The sequence below is a fragment of the Cottoperca gobio genome, chromosome 19 (genome assembly GCF_900634415.1).
Source record: "Cottoperca gobio chromosome 19, fCotGob3.1, whole genome shotgun sequence".
Taxonomy (NCBI): domain Eukaryota; kingdom Metazoa; phylum Chordata; class Actinopteri; order Perciformes; family Bovichtidae; genus Cottoperca; species Cottoperca gobio.
The window spans coordinates 4337249-4356695 of NC_041373.1; the positions used below are offsets into that span (position 1 = coordinate 4337249).

The 19447-nt window shown below is 39.7% G+C and overlaps 1 protein-coding gene across 8 annotated transcripts in view; it reads left to right on the forward strand.

The window, feature by feature from the left end:
- Nucleotides 1–16005, forward strand: part of plekha1b (pleckstrin homology domain containing, family A (phosphoinositide binding specific) member 1b) — a 19047-nt gene extending 3042 nt beyond the window's left edge. Inside the window, exons 3-14 of one of the 8 annotated variants that reach the window (XR_003834142.1) lie at nt 1392–1448; nt 1725–1770; nt 3342–3439; nt 4752–4880; nt 6000–6134; nt 6634–6702; nt 7705–7769; nt 7863–7926; nt 8793–8882; nt 9556–9708; nt 10417–10490; nt 13440–13493. Coding sequence is in view for 3 of the 8 variants with exons in the window: in XM_029456241.1 (XP_029312101.1) it covers nt 1392–1448; nt 1725–1770; nt 3342–3439; nt 4752–4880; nt 6000–6134; nt 6634–6702; nt 7705–7769; nt 7863–7926; nt 8793–8882; nt 13440–13826 (1140 nt within the window). In the remaining 5 variants the exon portion in view is untranslated. Of the gene's footprint in view, nt 1–1391; nt 1449–1724; nt 1771–3341; nt 3440–4751; nt 4881–5999; nt 6135–6633; nt 6703–7704; nt 7770–7862; nt 7927–8792; nt 8883–9555; nt 10491–12215; nt 12391–13439 lie in introns of those variants that run through there. The other 7 variants (XR_003834143.1, XR_003834140.1, XR_003834139.1 and 4 more) reach the window with 7 other exon arrangements.
- The last annotated feature ends 3442 nt before the right edge of the window (nt 16006–19447 follow it).

Below are 19447 nucleotides of genomic sequence, written 5' to 3' on the forward strand. Positions count from 1 at the left end.
GCAGGGACTTGAAACTTGCGGCAGGGAGATTATGCATCACAATACATTACTTCTGCAAAGTGAAGTGATTATTGGTGATAGTTAGGGGCAGTAACACCTTTTTAAAAGCCTCTTTGGTTGTGCTTTCAAGGACACTCCCGATATCTGATTGTTGACTGCTGAAAAGCATTTCATTTGTAAGTAAAAAATCACTTACAGCTGGGAACTGTAGTTTATATCAAACCAGCAGGAGAAAACAGTGCATTTGTTAGGGACTATTTTCAGTGGCAGAATAAAACATTTGGGAATCAAATAAAGGATATTACTAATCTCCAGCCTTAACATGTTTTACCAAATGCACACTGTGATGCATTGCCTATAACTTAATCACAGGTCTGCAAATATTTTTTTTTAAAGAACTGAGATAAACTAAACGTCTGTCTTTCCTCATCTCTGTGAACTAATTGAAGTGAATTATTCTTTAAGTGCATAGTCACACAAGTCTCAATACGCTGTACAGTAAAAAAAAAGAAGAATAAATCAAAAAACAGTTAGTGAAGCAAAAGATACGTTGACAGAGGAAGGTGGGGCGGTAACACGATGGTGTATAAACATTTTGGATGAAAAATATTTAAACAGGAAGTTGTGGGTTTATAGGACAGAACTACACTGAATGCTTGGTTGAAGCTGTAAAATTCACTTGGTGACATTGGTGTGACAGATCCTGTGTGTCAAACCAAGCAGACAAACAGGAACCACAACAGAAATGGAAAAGCTCAGTAGTTGTAGGAGTATTTATATTTCCCACAGCCGGGGAAATTCTCAAGCACTCAGTGCACATATTTCTGACTAAGAATGCTGATAACAAATATTTTCTGCTTGTATAATATTATCTTAAATCATGTTTGACACAAACACTTCTTAAATGTTAACTTTTCCTCTCCAGATTTGGGCTTTACACTGTCAGGAAATGTTTTTTTTTTAACAAAACTGTGACCCTGCATTCAGCTTTTAGCAGTCAAACGGGGATATGGATATATTATATATATTATATTATATCAACTGAAGTGACTGAAGTTCTTGTTTTATATGTATAAAGGTTTTGCTTGCTGTGATGCATTACAGTGGAACACTGTTCATTGCATTGAACATTTAACATTTACTACATTGAATACTACATTTACTGCATTGAACATTTACTACATGATTTTGCTTACCATATTGTTAAATACATATATAGACAATAAACAAATATTCATATTTTGACATTGATTTCCAACGTTTCACCCAGCCCTAGTGTTTACAAGGCTTTATTTATGAGGGAATAAGTAACACACCCATTCTTTGTTTCCCAATAATACTACCTGTATTACTGCTATTACTGCTACTTATATACATGTGTCTTTGTTCAGAATCTGCCTAAAGGGACAGAGAAGGTGGGATCTCTCAAACTTACCTACATCTCCAAGGTGAGTCCCCTCTCAGTTAGCATGCTAAGATGCTAAACCAAGATGGTTATCATGGTAAAGGTGTAGCGTTAGCATTGCCAGTGTGAGCTTGTTGGTATCATGGATCTGATTAGCATCATTACGTTAGCATTTTGTTATGAGCTGTGGACGCAGGAGGGTGTGTCTGGCTTCGTCTCCTTTGCACATCTTAACCAAAATGTCCAGATCATTGCAATCAGAATAAGAACCTGTGAATGAATGTGACAATAAAGCTTCACTTCACTCTCTCTCCATCAGGTCAGCGATGCCACCAAACTCAGACCGAAGGCAGAGTTTTGCTTTGGTAAGTTCATCTTCATTTTCTTCTCCGCATCTTTCTTTCCTTCCTCTTTTTCTCTGTCTCCCTACATCCCCCCTCTGCTCCCCCTATCTTTACCGTGGGGCCCCACCGACCGGAGAGTGTTGATATGTATGTACAGGTTTCAGCTGGGAGATGTGTTCACTGCGTTCCACAAGCTCTCTTAGCTTTTTTAGTCTAATAAATAAAAACATTAATTTAACCTATTTTTCTTATTAAACTGAATAAAAATACAAAAATACAACTTCTTTAAGTTTCTCTCTTTCACTGAACTAACACCAGCTTCAATTGCCTTGTTAATTCATTGTTAAACACACTTCATACTTTAAACTGAAACAAAAGAAAACTCACCAAAACCGTCTTGGTTAGTTTAAAAACAATATGTTGTCTCTACACGCAGTTCCCCCCCCCCCCACTGCCTCACTGCCCGCTGAGCAGCAGCTCCTGTTCTACGGAGGCAGACCATTAATTCAGCGAAACAAAATGACAAAAATTGCCCAAAAAATCCCCCGCTGATTTCCTGAATACAGGCTTAGTTCAAAACTAGCAGTGATTGCCCTGAAGAAAATGTACGGCCAACCCTACTCTGGCCACACTCTTGTGTGCTCCCATGAATGAAAAGGCTACAATATACAATTACATTTGAGACAATAGTGAGCTTCCAGTTTGTGTTTGTCTCTTTCCTGTTACAACATGACAATGCCCCGGTGCAAAAAGCCAGCTCTAAAAAGAAATGTTTTTCCCCCTTTCGTGTGGAAAAAGTTGACTTCAACCCCGTCCAACACCTTAGATATGAATTTGAAAGTCAACAGAGCCAGAATTTATCACTCAACATCAGTGTTGGATCTCACTAATGCACTTGTGTCTGAATGGGAGCACATTTCTGCACCAGGTTCAACATCTGTTGAAAAGTCTAAAACCAGAAGAGTGGAGGCTGCACCTTTTTATTAGAGCAGCAGATTATAATTCGTGTCTGCATATGGATGCAATGTTCAGGTGTCCACGTACTTTCCAACTTTCTTTTACTTCCTCCTCTCCTCTATCCTTTCTCCTTCCTCCTTTCCTTCCTCTCCAAGCTCCTACATTCCCACTCCATATTTGTTTCCTTCCTTCCTTGTCCTTTTTTTTTTTCTCTCTACCTCCTTCTTTTCCTCTTCCGTTATTTCCTCTCTTTTGTCCCTTGCTGCTTGTTGTTCCTCTGGTGGCCAACGGTAGCTTTTTGTCACTCAATAGGAGGAAACTGTACAATGAATCTGAACTGACCTCTGTGTGGGTGTATTTGCATCTGGATGGGATACACACACACACACACACACACACACACACACACACACACACACACACACACACACACACACACACACACACACACACACACACACACACACACACACAGACACACACACACACACACACACACACAGACACACAGAATCAAATTGATATTTTTAGATCATGTTTTGCATGAAACTTATGGCATTTTTCTTCTTCCTCTTTCTCGTGTGTTCTACTTTAATGTCAATAACATTGCTCTCTTTGACTTTCTCTTTCTGTAGTTGTAAATGCAGGAATGAGGAAGTTTTATCTGCAGGCCAACGACCAGCAGGATTTGGTGGAATGGATCAGTGTCCTCAACAACGCCACCAAGATTACTGTAAGCCACACACACACACACACATATAAACGTATACACACACACACACACACACACACAGACACAGACACAGACAGATGGATCAATAGGTGACCCTGTTTCTCCTGTTGTAGGCCGCTCTGTCTTCTGCCTCAGGCTATAGCAGATGGAAAATTACCCATCAGGCCAGAGAGATAAAGTTCAGTTCAGGCTTAACAGAGTGTGAAAGAGAAGATGAAAGCTTTCATATCCACCTGCAGCTGCAGGGTTCGGTGGTCATCTCTGTTCCTTAAAGTTATTCAATACTTCATACTATAAATTAGGGCTATGCAGAATGTTCTATGTCTGCATGTTAACTTAAACACGTCATGCTACTACTTTATTTATTGATTTCAAAGTGAAAGAAAAAGAGTTCTAATTTTTCATGAGTAATCCAGTGTTTCTCATTAATTACCTACAGTTTAGGTAGGGCCGCCAGTTTCATAATGAGCCGTATATATTTCTACATTTTTCGACGCATCTGCCCGGGGATTCACCTTTCCTCCCGGGGTGAAGGTGGCTCGCAAGCTTTACAGCAGACCCTGGCCTGAACCTCGGCGCTCGCCAGGGCCGTGGATTTAATGCTCGCAGCACCCTTTCTCCCCGGGGCTGACTGTCCTGAGAACAAAAGGTCCGCGGCAATGTCGGCAACCCACCCGACCCGTCTTGAAACACGTCTTGTTTACCACCTGCTTTGTGGGTGTGACTTTTTTGCTGTCATCACCATTTATAACTATACAACCAATGTGTTTATGATTCAATAGTTTTCTAGAGCACAACATTGTTTATCCAGCCTCTTAGTTTTGCTCTCAAAGTGCATCAGATTGATTCATTTAACTACAAAATTCTATATAAATATTCCTGAATCTTTTCATATCATGATATATATCACAGTTTTTTTTGTCGTACTATAAAATCACGTTTAAAGGTTATCCTGTACTGATAACTTCATCAATAGAGAAAGGCACTGCATGTTGTTCATCCATTCTCACAAATATATTGTTTAATATTTCTTTAAAGGCTCAGTCATTTCCTAAAACAGCTGGTCACTGTAGTTTTTATCAAACAACCTGCCAATTTCTTAATACTTTTAGTCTTAGAGTTTTTGCTGCAGAGAAACATATTAACAAAAACAAAGACATAAGGCTGTAGCAGCGAGCTTCACTGCTTGAAACCCTAAAGATCCTTGAAGACATAAGAAGACAATATAAACTAGTTCAACTCCTTAAAAGCCTGAGATTGTGACACGTGTGGTTGATACAGGAATGTAGATGATCTCTTGTTGTGTCTTTAGGTGCCAAAACCAGGCGAGGGCCAAACAACCGCCCATGCAGAGACTCCCCAGGAAGTTCTTGGAGCCATGAAACAGGTCTCCTACAAGACTGAAATCATAGGAGGAGTCCCTATAATCACCGCTACACAGGTAACACACTCACTGCCGTGTGCGTTGTATCAGTGGCAGGTCCGGTCCTGTCAGTGTTGGTATGCAGCCACAAACACGTGACGCAATAGGCTTCAACACAGACGAGTGATGGCTGGTTTGAATTTTATGACATGAAAGACTTTGTGTTGCACCACCAAAGATTCATTTAATGTAAGATCAGTTCTAATCAGAGTTTAGCAAAGAGTTGGTTTAAAATAAGTAAGTCAGATATAAGAATTAAGCCGAGATTGCAAACAAATCTCCGTTTAGTAAAGTTTATTGGTGTAAAGGTTAGAATGGAGATGCTTGCTTACCCACATTACAATAAATAAATACATAGATTTGCCTGCTGTCAGACCTGGTAAGTTCGCTATAAGGGATAGATATAGATAGATATAGAGGGAGATCATTAACGTTCGGTGGCTCTGGATTCCCTAACAAAACGTCACATTATTTGCTAGCTAGCTAAAAAGTCAGTAGCCTAATGGTACTCATGATGGCTCGGCAGAGAAACTCTAATGTCTTCTCCATTGAGGAAAAACTTAATCAGTTGAGCAATATGGCCAAATTACAAGAACATCACATCAAGGTAAATAGAGACGGCAATGAGTGTTTTAACGGATCAATTATTTTTGATCAGTCCATCTCAAACAAGCAGCCATTTAAAAAGTTAAACCTCCTCAAGAGTAAGTTTAAAGTTAACACTGGATCATCATTTTAAGAGTTTAACTCTTTGGGTGCAACATATTTAAATGTAATCTAGGTTTAGAGTAAAAACTAAACGTATGTTTGAAGAGAGGTTTAAATGTAGTCTTTCTTCATTTTAAACTAGTTTTAAAGTTTGCTGCAACATGGTTTAAAGTTAAAACCGTGATCGGGTTTAAGCCTTGTTGTTGCATAGAGTTTTTAAAAAAATATCGAAAGGCTCTGGAGCCCATTAGGAGTCTAACTCGGTGGAGACCAATGAAGTAATCTGATGGTACACAAGTCCAAGCTGCTAACGCTGCACTGTATTTACTGGATGTGGAAATAAGCAACTATTTATTCAACATATAACATGTTTTGTTGAATATTATGAGACAATGTTTCATGTACATCATATTTGTGTGTGTGTTTTAGGAGCAGGGGGAGGAGCAGAACGAGGCGGAGCGGGGAGGTTTGAAGCGAGGTCAGAATACACTGCCCTACTTCCTGTCCAGAGGAGTGCAGGACCAGGCCATCAAGGCCGGATACTGTGTCAAACAGGGAGCTCTGGTGAGACCACGCACAGCACCACTCTGGCTATCTTCACAACATATTACCACTCGAACCACTGTCGTATACGTCTGGTTGTAAGATAGACTCGCGTCGCCCATTTGTTTTTTATAATCATAATGAAAAGTTGAGAGATTTTCAACTAGAAGCGTTCGCAGCGGCCGCACAAAAAAGTCGGTGCACTCTGAAAATAGACGCTGGGTTTCTCTGGGCGGACGCCTGCGATCTCTCCTCGTTGAGAACAATTGAACTGATTGCAAAAAGAAGTCTGATTGTATAGAAGTCTAATAGAAAATGACCCAACTTCTCACTTGATTTATTACCTCAGCAAACATTGTTAACATTAGTTTATGATGTCAATTTCTAGTTTTAAGTCTTCTTTAATAAAGCATGATGTTGATTATGTAAGTGATGGTCCCATTTAAAGGGAAATAGACACATTTTGTTGAACTAAACTATCAAATACACTGATGTTGATACCTCCCTTCCTCTTCCTCAGATGAAGAATTGGAAGAGGAGATACTTCATGCTGGATGAAAACGCTGTCAGCTACTTCAAATCTGACCTGGTGAGAAAATATGTTTTTTGATTATCTGATCCTTTAAAATAAAGTGTGTGTGTGTGTGTGTGTGTGTGTGTGTGTGTGTGTGTGTGTGTGGTGTGTGGTGTGTGGGCTTGAGGGTAAGTTAGTTGTGTGTCTCTACACGTCCTGAATACCTCCTCATATCACCCACGTGTGGAAAGATTAGCGACTAACCACAGCCTGTCTGTGCACATAAGTGGACACACCTAGTACGTGTGTGTGTGTGTGTGTGTGTGTGTGTGTGTTCTGGCTATGTGTTCTGTAGTGATGTAATGAATCACTCCTTGATTTAGAAACATTGTAAGTTATTGTCAGAGACAGAACTATGTGTTTAAATGTATAAAGAGAGAGAAAGACAATACATCTGATTTAAAACTGCTGAATGTTTTATCAGCTTTATACAAAGTTTAATGTAAAACAGAATTTTGTCACAAAATATCTCTTTCAAACGTAGTTGACTTCAGTTTTATAGGCTTGTACCTTTTTTTAAAACTTTTTATCAAAGAACCAGATGTTTTCTAACACGGTTCACCTTTTTCCTGATGATTCAACCGGGACAGTGTCATGTCGATATTAGACTGAAGCACGTGTGACTGAAATAACTAGTTTAATAACTTTATAAGTTTGTGTTAAACGTACGCTGATAAAATATCCTCATGTGTTTGTACCACGGCTGCCAGCCAATTAAAAGTATGATGTCATGAATGACACATTAAAACACATGTTTAAATATACTGCGTATGGAATGGCCAGATATAACAATTTCTTATCCAAAGTAGCTCAAATGTTTAAAATAACAATATTGTATGATCCAAAAGTCTGACAGTGGGGGAGCAGCTGCTCCACTTGCTCCACAGCTCGGGCGCTAATGTATGCAGGATACTCTGCTTTTACATTTCCCCTGCTTCACGTCTGAATTGTGATTATGCATGTGTTCGCTGTGGTGAAGTCTGTGTGTGTTATTGTTTCTTCTCGTCTTCCTCGCAGGAGAGGGAGGCACTGAGAGGCATCCCGTTGAAGGAGATTCACAAAGTTCAGGAGTGCAAACACAGGTAGATGAGATGTGAAGATGTGCTGCTGCCCAGGCTTCACATCGCAGGTCGTTACTAACTGCTGCTGCTTTGTCCCTGTTTGTGTTGTGGCAGTGATCTGATGATGAGGGACAACCTGTTTGAAATGGTCACCAGCTCCAGAACCTTCTACATACAGGTAACACACACGGACAGGTGCTGTCTAACAGTGTGGAGGCAGTGCTTACTGAGATGTTTCATCTTTGAGTTTTGAGGTTCACTAAAGCAGCCGTGGCAGAGAACAGATCAGTAATCAGATTGTTTCTGGAGCATCGACACACGGTGATGATGGAAAATAGGAGAGTGGTGTCTCCTGACACATGTTAACACCTGATGGGCTCTACTTTTAGATCCTTTGTTTTCATTTTTTGTTTAAAATCCAATTTGAATCTCCGACTGAAATATGTCAACAGGTATTGGATGGATTGTAAAGACAATGTTTCACTTCAGTGATCCCTTAACTAACTTACTCCTCCAGCAAATGTGTGAAATGTCTTGACAACTATTGTCATGTATCTTGGTCCACACACTCATGTCCCCTCAGGATGAATTGAATTTGCAAATGTTAGTATGCTAACCCTACAGCAGCCTTACAGAGCTGTAGAATCGTTAGTGTTTTTATCTCGGGTTTGACTTTTGTTTCTCTCTCACAGGCTGTTATCTAATATGTTTTAATTTCTAAACATATTTTTTTGCTGGCTTACTGCTTTCTTATAATCACTTAATATGTATGTTTTAACACCGTAACATTGTGAGCACTGCAGTAATAATACTATTTATGTATTTACAAATGACTTCTTTAGCATCCCAGTTCAGATGTACTGTTGAAAAACAATAACACAAAATCACATCTTCTGTGTGTGTGTGTGTGTGTGTGTGTGTGTGTGTGTGTGTGTGTGTGTGTGTGTGTGTGTGTGTGTGTGTGTGTGTGTGTGTGTGTGTGTGTGTGTGTGTGTGTGTGTGGGTGTGTGTGGGTGTGTGTGTGTGTGTGGGTGTGTGTGTCAGGCTGACAGTCCAGAGGACATGCACAGCTGGATTAAGGCCATCTCAGGGGCGATCGTTGCTCAGCGCGGCCCAGGACGCTCTGCTAACACTGTAGGTATCTTTAAGTATATTGGGGGAAATTTTAATAGAAAAACAAGTTTATAAAAATATTAATTCGTTTTTTTACATACACTTGTTGTATTGAAACTGCAAAACTTTGATTGGCATTGAGCCTGCATCAAGATGTTTTTAAATCAAGAGCAATTTTAAACGTTTGTCCTAGTTGGAACATGAGCATTTTACATTATTCTCTTCAGTAACTTTCAATTTAAAAGCAGAACGTACACACAAGAACATAAACAAAATACTGTCACAAAGATAATACTAAGATGAACAATACATCTTGCTTCATTGTTTTGTTGAAATCTTCCTTTAAAGTCACTTTAGACTCTTCTTTTTGGTTTCTTCACTCATGAAAAAGGGGCCCCATGTTGTTCTACTCAGGGCAGTGGCTCCATCTTGTGGCAGAAGGAGTTACTGCAGCAGACAAACAGCACATCGAGGTTTAAAACATGGAACATTTGAATTTGATCATTTTCATTTATTCAGAGATCAATTAGATCAATTTAAAACTCAATTTCAATCCCACATTTGTATCCCATATTTAGGAATATAATAATTGTAAATCCATCATTAGGTGATTGTAAGTGTTATGTTCAGTAGATAATAAATCTGTGTTATTTAAAGATTCTATCCATGTTTAATCACTTTTTTCCTTTTTTAGGAGTTTAACAACCTGATGATGATGATGATGATGATGATGATGATGATGATGATGATGATGATGGTGTTTGAAATGTGTTTTCACACAATGAAAAGTGTTTGTTCTCTTTTGCACAAACTGTCAACACAATTTACACTCTGAGCTACCATTTATGTAAATCCAATACACACACACACACACACACACACACACACACACACATTTCTTTCTCTGTTCTTCTTCTCCCTCAGTCTCTTCTCTGTTTGAAGAGTTTCCTTCCAAAACCACACAATTAACAACCAGAAGAAAGAACAAAAATGTAAAGTTTAAATAAGCCACTATAAAATAAAACATGATATTAATATACAACCAGTCTGATGGAAGTGTAAAGACGGCCAGAAAAAGGTGGTTTCGGTTAGTTAGCGCCACCATTACTGTCAGCTTCTCCACGTTAGGAAATATATAGTTAAAAACAACGAAGAGCTAAAAAGTGTATGTGGATAAAAAGTCAATTTATGACAGCTGCTGGCTTCTACAACCAGAACGCTGACGCATGCAAACAGGGTTTACGACGCCATCACAGGCGACCAAAACGGACCGTTACCTTGATTAATATTAAAGCTTTCTCTAGGTTTGAAAATGGTTGGAAACATTTGGGATTATATAAGTACACAACTTAACAAAATATAGAAGATAGGTCAAGTTGTTTTTAGACATTTTAATGCAGAAATGTTTTTATATTTGATCGTTTATTGGACGGTTTGATGACACTTCCTCTTTGGATCGTCTCCAGCAGTCAGGCCTGTGTGGATGCATGTGTGGTGCTTTGGAAAGGAGCTCTTCACATGACTGTAACTGAGCTGTGCTGTAAACTGTTTTCAGATCCGTCAGGCCAGAAGGCTGTCCAGTCCTTGTATACAGAGGTATACGCCATTCTGCAGTGGTGAATGCAGCACGTATGTGACCCCCCCATGCCCTGTCCCTGTACCCCCCCATTAACCCCTGCCACCAGCCTCCCTTTACTCAGCATTTACCCTGCACACCACAGGAGGTCTCTGCTTCTGTGTCCGACAGAGTGAACCCTGTCGTCCATCCTAAAGCTACTAATAGCTGTACGGTTTGAATAATCTCACCACCTGCTGCTAAAGCAGTGGAACAACCCTTTAAAATCACAGCCGGAGCAACTTCAGGTTATTATTATTTTTTAATAGCCTTTCTTGAAACAGGAAAGGCAAGTACGCCCTGATAACAGTACGTAAAAGAAGCACACACATGTTACTGAACTCATCAACAAATGATACAACAAACAGGCCAAGCACATCAGTTAAAAGAAAACACATTCACACTGCTCTGTCAGTCAAAGAGATTTAAATAGATTAAAAAGGATTATCTTATCAAATTTACAAGCTTCTGCAAATTGTTCCATTTGTGTGGAGCACAGTATTTAAGAGCCACTTTCCTAATCTCAGTATTGAAATGATTTTTGAAGACCAAACAGTGTTGGAACCTCATGCAGTGTGATTTAATCTATAGTTATAAAGACATGTAAGATACCCAGGCAGTTTGCCAAAAAGTACTTTGCAAACAAAGAGGATGCAGTGCCGGTCTCTTGGTAGTCTGTAGATTTTGCCCTTTTAAAAGGGTCAAAATGTGAATAAAACAAACATCTTAAAGAGTGCTGCATGAAATATTCCTGGTTATTGACCTTTGACCCGAGTCGATTTGTCCCAAGCTTGTTGGCAGGTGTGCGAGTTTAACCCTGATCACTTCGTGCCAGAATGCTGTTTGTTGGCAGCATCCTCATCCTCAATCGTAACCCGTCCCAGCCAGGCATCATCGTCTTCTTATCGATCTGCCATCGATTCGATTTAGAGTAACACAGTGATCCATGAAATCTCTACGGAAGCCCTGAGAGGATACCAAAATAAATCTTTGGTGATCCATTTTCTAAGTTTGATCTAAAGTGCTTTTTCTCCTTTTGTTCATGATTTAAAAACAGCTGAAAAAAGTTTTTTGCCAGAATTATCTTTTAAGTTCCTTAAAAAAAAAAAAATGTCATCTGTGAAATTGGTGGAGAAAAAAGTTTTGTCCAGTCAAACATAAATTAGTCCTATTTAGAAGATGTAGTGGTGATAATGAGTATTACAACAATCCAACACCAACAAATGTTCAGAGAAAAAACATTAATAAGATTAGAATTATAATAAAAAATGACCCTGGCAAAAGTTTCTAAATGATACACAGGAGAGAAAACGTTACAGTTAGACTTAGAAAATGAATCACCAGAAATGTATTTTCTAACTTGCCTCTCAGGGCTTTCGTACATCCCAGCTTCTCATGTTTTTGATATTATTAGACACTTTATGTTGACCGCAACATGTAAGGCATACATCCACGAGTCGGGTCAAAACACACTTTCTCTTCATTGTCATAACACGACCGATCATCTCTGAACTTGTATGTCTGTCTTTTCTCTGTTCCTCCCAGACTCCGCTGTTTATTTCATGTTGTTTGTCATTATTCACATCTCAATAACATTTACAGCGTTCCTGACTCCCAGCGGAACTTTCTAAAACTAAAAATCATTATGAGCTTTTTCTTTTCTTTTTTCCCCACTAACCCTCTGTGTCTTTCTGTATTTTCTCTGTGTGTTTGTGTGTGTGTGTGTGTCTGCTTTTCAGAGAGTGAGGTGTGACAGTGACGTACTAACCTTCCCCAAATGAGCCCTGCTGCCTACTTCCTGCCCCTCCCACCGCTGCTCATCATCCAATCACCAAGCCCCACTGCCTCTCTGCTTCCTTAGCAACTGCTGTTCGATCCTGCCCTGCTCCTTGGCAACTGCAGCGTCACTCGTTCGTACGTGTTGCTTGTAACTGCACGAGCCCTTAGTGTTACATTCACCATTCACAGCATTTTCAATATCAAACTTTAAAGTGGCAAGAGACAAGTTTTTTGCTTTAACTTACCATGATGACGTAAAGGTTATTGCACAATGTAATGACTGTAGAATAATGACACCATCTGTGTTTAGATTAGTTCCTATAAGCTATAAGTTTCACTCAAGAAAATGAAGGCTCCATTTACGGCACAAAGGAAGTGCGTCAACCATTTTGCAATCAACACAGGAAGAGGATAACGCTTTTGTTTCCTCAGTAGCGATCTGTAGTTTCCCCCAGTTACTAAAGAGTATCAATGTCAGTTATTATCCCCCAGTAGTGGAAGTGGTGGACGGTGGAACAACCGGAGTAACTGTGTAAAACAGACTGCAGTGTGTCCTGTGTTGTGGTGCCAACTCTTTGGCAATGAAAGTAGCCAGCAGTTGCGCCAAAAGTCGGTAATGATGACGTCATATGCTCATTTGCATATTTGTTAAGACATTAAGGCATTCATTTGCACAAAGCTTAGTGGTTGTGTCGGTTGCAGCGAGGGAGAGAGGCCAGAAGAGCTTTGGACGATTTCTCTGAGCAGCATTGGGAATGAATTACAATGTCGTGTATTTGAATATATTTCTTGCTTTTTTTCTCTGATGGTCTGAATAAGTCTCCAAATGTGTCACTGGTAGTTACTAGGCTCTGAGAAAAAGTGACGTGGTTGTCTTTGCAATAGCTACAGCAACAATATTAATGAATTGGAAACGCTGGGGGGGAAGTTTACCATGAATTAAATGAGTTTACTGGTGAACAAGGTGACGTTAAAATGTCATATTTTGACCTGCATCTTTATGAAATGCTCTTTCCTGAACAAAGACAGACTTTTTCCCCTTTTTTGTTTTCTCCTCACACTGCGCTACTCATCCCTCCATCATCCAGCCATTGAGTCATCGCTGTGTTCATCCATTCATCCTTCACAACCAATCTTCCTCTTCTGCCTCTCACTTGCTCTCCCCCTTCCGTCTCTCTCTCCAGGAACACAGTGACTACTCCCCTCCCTCCCCAACATCCTCCACCTTCTACTACCCCTTCGAGCCGGAACTACAACCCCCACAATCCTCCTCCGGCACCGCATCAGCGGGCCCTCAGCTTCACTCTGGACACGCACCACCAGGACAACTTCCTGGGCCTGCTCCCGTGGAGGCTGAGTGGCGTCCAGCCTGTGATGATGCCCTTACCTTCGGCGCGCTCCCGCCTGTCGCTGCAGGAGACGGTGCAGTCGTCGAAGTAGCAGAGGAGGAGGAGTCACCGTGGAAACGGCGCAGCGAAATCGCTCGGCTGGGGTTTGTCGGCAGCGGTGGTGGGGAGGAGCTGAACAGTCGCACCACCAAGACTTCTGACCTGCAGATGACCCTGATTTGACGATGCAGATGATTGATAATCATACACATACACACTCCTTCACAAGCTCCATGTGCGGAGACTGCTGTGCGTGCTTCGTGACTACCTGACCGGCCAAATGAACCTTCTACAAGACTTCCTGGGACCATTCTTTTGTATGTGTGTGCACACGTGGAGTAGGACCTTCTTCCTCTGCTCTTTTCTCCTTCCCTTTTGTCTTCCTGGATATTATTTACAAACAAAACCTGCTGTCGTGCAAAGAAAAAAATCTTCGATATTGTACAGTGAAGTTTTGAAATGTTTCAGTAGCGCAAACACCAGGAACCCTGCTCATCGCACGATGATGGGCTGGTTTCGTGATTCATGTAAGAAACAGACAAACCAAAGTTTGCAGTCATGTGTTGTTGTTTTTTACAAGCAGCGGCTCAGATGTTACAGTGTCGACTCCGCTGAGAGACTGACTAATCCAGCTTCTCACTTTATTTTGTTCAACAATCCCGCTTGATGTTAATAACTCTTCAATCTTAAATTTCCTCTGGAGAACCTTTACTTTGTCTCACTCACCTAAAAGGTCATCCTGTCAAACACAAGCTTTAGAGATCCAAAGTCCAGATACACTGAGCGTGCACTTATTGACCAATACATTTACTGCTGTTGTCGAAAGAAGTTGAATCTGTAAAATGTTTAAAAAAACAAGGAGCAACAAAACATCATGGTCTTTTTGAAGACAGTTAATGGATTTTTAAAAAGTAATCATAAGCCAGGAGGTCATACGTTAGGGCCTGGTCACTGGTGAAATGAGATGACAAAATAGCTCAATTTCAAAAGCACTCGCTACAATCAATGGATTCACTCGTGGAGCTGAACGAATTCTGCTTATGTGTAGAGTTACACTCTAAAGTCCAACATGGAAAAATCATATTGTTGCAGCATGACCTCACTCATTAAGGTTTCTTTTCATCTATAGTGCAATCATTGCATCATCTACAAATGCAGTATCTATGAAAGTATGTGGGTTTTACATGCAAGTGAAAACACTCGATTTATAAAATGCCAACGTTTCTTAAAAAGGAAACCCGCTCGGCTTTCAGAATTGTCAAGATGAATTTAGAACATTTTCTAAATTCATAGAAAATTGTCAACTATTTTGGTAATCGATTAATCATTAAAGTAATTTTTAATGCGAAAATAGCAGAAAAGGCAGTTTATAGCTTTCAGCTTTTCTCTGTTTTATACAGTCTTAAAGTGAATATCTTTGGGTTTTGGACTGAAAACAACACATTTAAGGACATGGCCTTGGACTTTGAGAAACTGGGATGGACCATTTTCTGACATTTTATAGACCAAATAATCTATTAATCCAGAAAAGAATGGGCAGATTAATCTATAATAATTGTTAGTTGCAGCCCTAAAATCTTTCAACCGGGGCAAATGCCTGAAATGTACAAAAGCAGTGACATTGACGACTTTGATAAATGCACATTCTTCGCTGTGCAAAGCACAAGAGACTCTTAGCTGCTTCCAGTAAAACATCTAAATGTTTCTGGTCAAAGTAAAGATGAGACGACTTAAAGCGGCAGTAATAAAAGGCTGCTGTAGACTGAAGTGTTGAGGAGCTGCTTTTTGTTCCGCTCACCAGCTTTAATCACCTCCTGCACTGTATCACCGTTTCTTTGTAACTCCATCAGATGTTGATGTATTTGTGTAAATGTTTTTAGTTTAAAGATGTGGGGTGTTCTGACTCCAACTCATATTGTTGATCTGGTAAATGTTGTTTTTGGACTTGAGGGAGCTGCAAGAAAGCAAAAAACTCAGCAGCCATTTTCTTGTTTAGTCGCTGCACACTGGGTGTTGGAAGCTGGTTTTGGGTGATTTTTTTTCCTGTTCTTATGTGCTTTTAGTTGAATTATTCACAGTGATGAATTGCTTTGGGGGGAAAAAATCTACATATATATATATGTTGTTTACTGACTTTTATAAACACGTGTGTCCCCCCCCCCACACACACACACACAGACACAGACACACACACCGACACACACACCACTGTTGTTCCCTGTTAAACATAAGCTGGGTAAAGTGCCTGCATTGTTCTTTCTAAAGAGTTGATAAAGATGAGCTGTTTTGACCCTTTTTAATGTGTACTGGATTCTAACACCATGTGCTCTGTTTATTAAAAGAAATTAGAAAATGATTTTAACTGGATTCAGGTTTCTTCTTTGTTAATCCTAAGAAGTTGACAACTCCCATGATCCCACGCTACTTCACAACGTCACCAAACCCCTCGCGGCAGAAGTTACATATTGTGCATTTAAGGTTCATGGAGAAAAGTAACATGTAGCAGTTAAAGTTAACTTATGGCCGTATTCTGCATTGTTCCTATTGTCAACAAATCTCATGAAAAGATCAAAACCAACAAAGATAGTCAGAGTCTAAAACTGTCGGACTTTCTGTCTGTGGCACTCGGACTGAAGATCAGTGGTTTCTAAACCTAAGACCTAAACCTTTGTAAACACCTCACAAATGTAGAGTTACATTTATATTTATAAAAATAAAAAAGCTCAGTGATTGCATAATTGTAGTTTTTAGAAAACATTTCTTAAACAGGAGGAAATAGTGCATTTGTTGGGGACTATTTTCAGTGGTGGATTAATACACATCTGGTGATCTAGTAGAGTGATTTCCAATCGGAGGAATGTGTACCCCACAAGGTAGTGTCTCCCCTTAAAAGAGACTAAACATTGATATTTCACTATACAGTATGTTATGTATGAAACATATTTTAGTTGTGTTATAGTAATGTTTTTTATATCATTAATATGGTTAAATAACATAAATTTTACATTTACAACACATTTGGATCATGGTGTTTACATCCTTCAGTGAGGAGCTGGTGTGTATATGTCCACTAGATATCACTGTTTACAAATGCTGTAAATCTTCCTACATACAGTGTGTCACTTCATTTCCTCCTTTGTCCTGATGATCAGGAAGCCTCCATTCTTCATGCTGTTCCTCATAGGGTGGAGGCTCTCCAAATAATAAACGCTCCTGAGGCGGTTGTTGGTCATTAGGTCATGATTCTTGGACGCCAGCTGCAGAGCGTCAGTCCCACGGCACCGTGTCATGCTGCAGTCACGCCCCACACCTCAAGGAGTTGTGTAAGATGAACATCATGTACCTGTTGGAGACAAACACTGAACAACCCCGTTTGAAATTCCTCTTGGTATCTGTAGAGTTTATTTAGATTTATTTCTCTTTCTTCCACATTGGGGCCAAAGAAACACTTATTTAGCTTTTTTCAGTTTCTACATTAACTTTACATTGCAGCTTTTCTCAGGTTAGAATAAAGATGTTTACTATTATTTCATCATTATTCATTTAAGTTCAGCTAGACCACATGTTCCTCAGTGTATGAATCACACAGAATCATTGTTTAACTGCTCTCCGTGGGCATGTTGCACTTTGGGCCACGTCCCAATCAATGATCTTAGAGCCTGAACACACACAACGTGGTGGAGCAGACAACTTTTAGTTTTCTATGAGAAGTTTCTAGTTCCTGGCCAGGAGCATGATGGGTGGGTAGCGCAGAGGGCGGGGCTGCCTGAAAGAAAATTGTTACGTGGTAACCAATCACATATGAGATCTGTCATATATTCATTGTGAATACATTTAAATTGCAGTTTATTTTAGTTATTTTACTTATTTTTAGATGTTTGCTTTGATTGATTGGTTGAATAATCCTGATTTTGCGTTCAAACTTTTGATTATGCATGTTCCATATCTATATCCATATTTATTTATTTGTTCAACATTGTGCTGTTTTTTTCTTCTTCATTGCATCATTTACACTGTGTTCATGGAAAAGGCCTTGTAGTCGCACACTACCTGATTCGTTTTGACAAATTCACCAGATTCTGACTAACAGCCAGTTAATGATAACTTCACATGAATCCAAATTGTGGAGACAAATGTAACTTTAGGAGAGTAATCCTTGCCAAAAGCACAGAACTGTTATTACAGGTGCCAAAAGTGATTATAGACAGGCAAAATATGTTATTTGTCAATGTGTGTTGGTGTCTATGTAGCCGGGATGCATACGTCTAAACACTGCCCCCACATCATTATGTAACATCTGTTCTTCTCCAGCTGTTACAGTAAGCGCTGTTAAAATATCCACACACATATTTCCAAATCAGGTTCAGTTTATGTGTACTGCTGAGAGAAACTTCCCTAAATGACCCTGCGTTATTCATTCCTCAGGGTAACTGGCCAAACGAGGCAGGGACGTCTCCTCCAGATGTTTCCCAGAGTGGAGTTTGATATCTGAAAACATTACAGCGATTTAAAACCTCAGGTTTCGGAGTCAGTTCCTCAGAATCAAAGAGCTAGAGCTCCCTTTTGAATCTACCGAAGTTTGTCAATCAGGCAGAATACATCTGTTTTAAACCTCAGGTAGTCCTTTCCTAAATGCTATTGCAAACACGTTAATGTTAACATTTTGAACCTCGAGGAAACCTTTATGTCCAGCAAAGATGTAATTTTAAGTCATAATGAAGTTCTAATTGCATTTACAAGTTTTTGGAAATCAACTCCTCCACTCTTCCACTTGCTGTTGAAATGCAGAAAATAAATCAAGTTTTAATCAAGTTCATATTTTGGAAAGGCAACACTGACATCACATCATACTACTGCATTTAACTATGAAACACTGGTTCCACTGTAAGTGCCATAACAACAAATCATTCCCCATTTTATAAGCCAAGAACTCCTGTTAAAAGTTGGTGTCACTTTCTCAAATGAGGCACAGATTTAAAACCAAATCCATACAAAGGTTAAAGAGAGAGGTTCACGTCGGGTTGGCCCCTGGCCCAGCCAAAGATCCGCTCGATCCCCACCGTTAATGGCTCTTTTGGAGCAAGCAGCCTTGCTTTCAGTTGCTCTGCTCATTGCCTGTCCCTCCTCATATAAAAAGCTAAGAAAACTCCCCCAGATGAAGTTTGGATGTGAGACACACCATCTGTGACCTTTCATTAAGTAGCAGAGTCTGCACATCTCACTTTGTACACATACATTCAATATGAGTAGTAATACTAATACTTAATAATAATACATGACAAAATGTTTCCCATATGCTTGCATCATAACTTACACAAAATTGTGTTACTTATTTTCTCCTTGAAGGGCAAAACATTTTGGTTTTTGCACCGATTCCTCCAAACTACAAAGATGAAGCATTACATCAGGCCAATTCAACTAGCGGCTCACGGGCCGTACTCGGCCCTTCTGAACTTTTTTCTGGCCAGCAAGAGGTTGCATGCAAATCGGCCTGACATGTATAGCATACAGTATATCTCAAAAGTGAGTACACCCTTTAGATTTTTGCAAATATTCTGTTATATCCTTTCAGGGGATAACATTATCCTACTGAAACTTTGATATAACTTAAAGTAGTCAGTGTGCTGCTTGAATAACAGTATAGATTTATTGTCTTTGAAAATTACTCAGTACACAGCTGTTAATGTCTAAACAGCTGGCAACAAAAGTGAGTACACCCCATAGTGAACATGTCTAAATTGTGCCCAAAGTGTCAATATTTTGTGTGACCACCATTGTTATCTAGCACTGCTTTAACCCTCCTG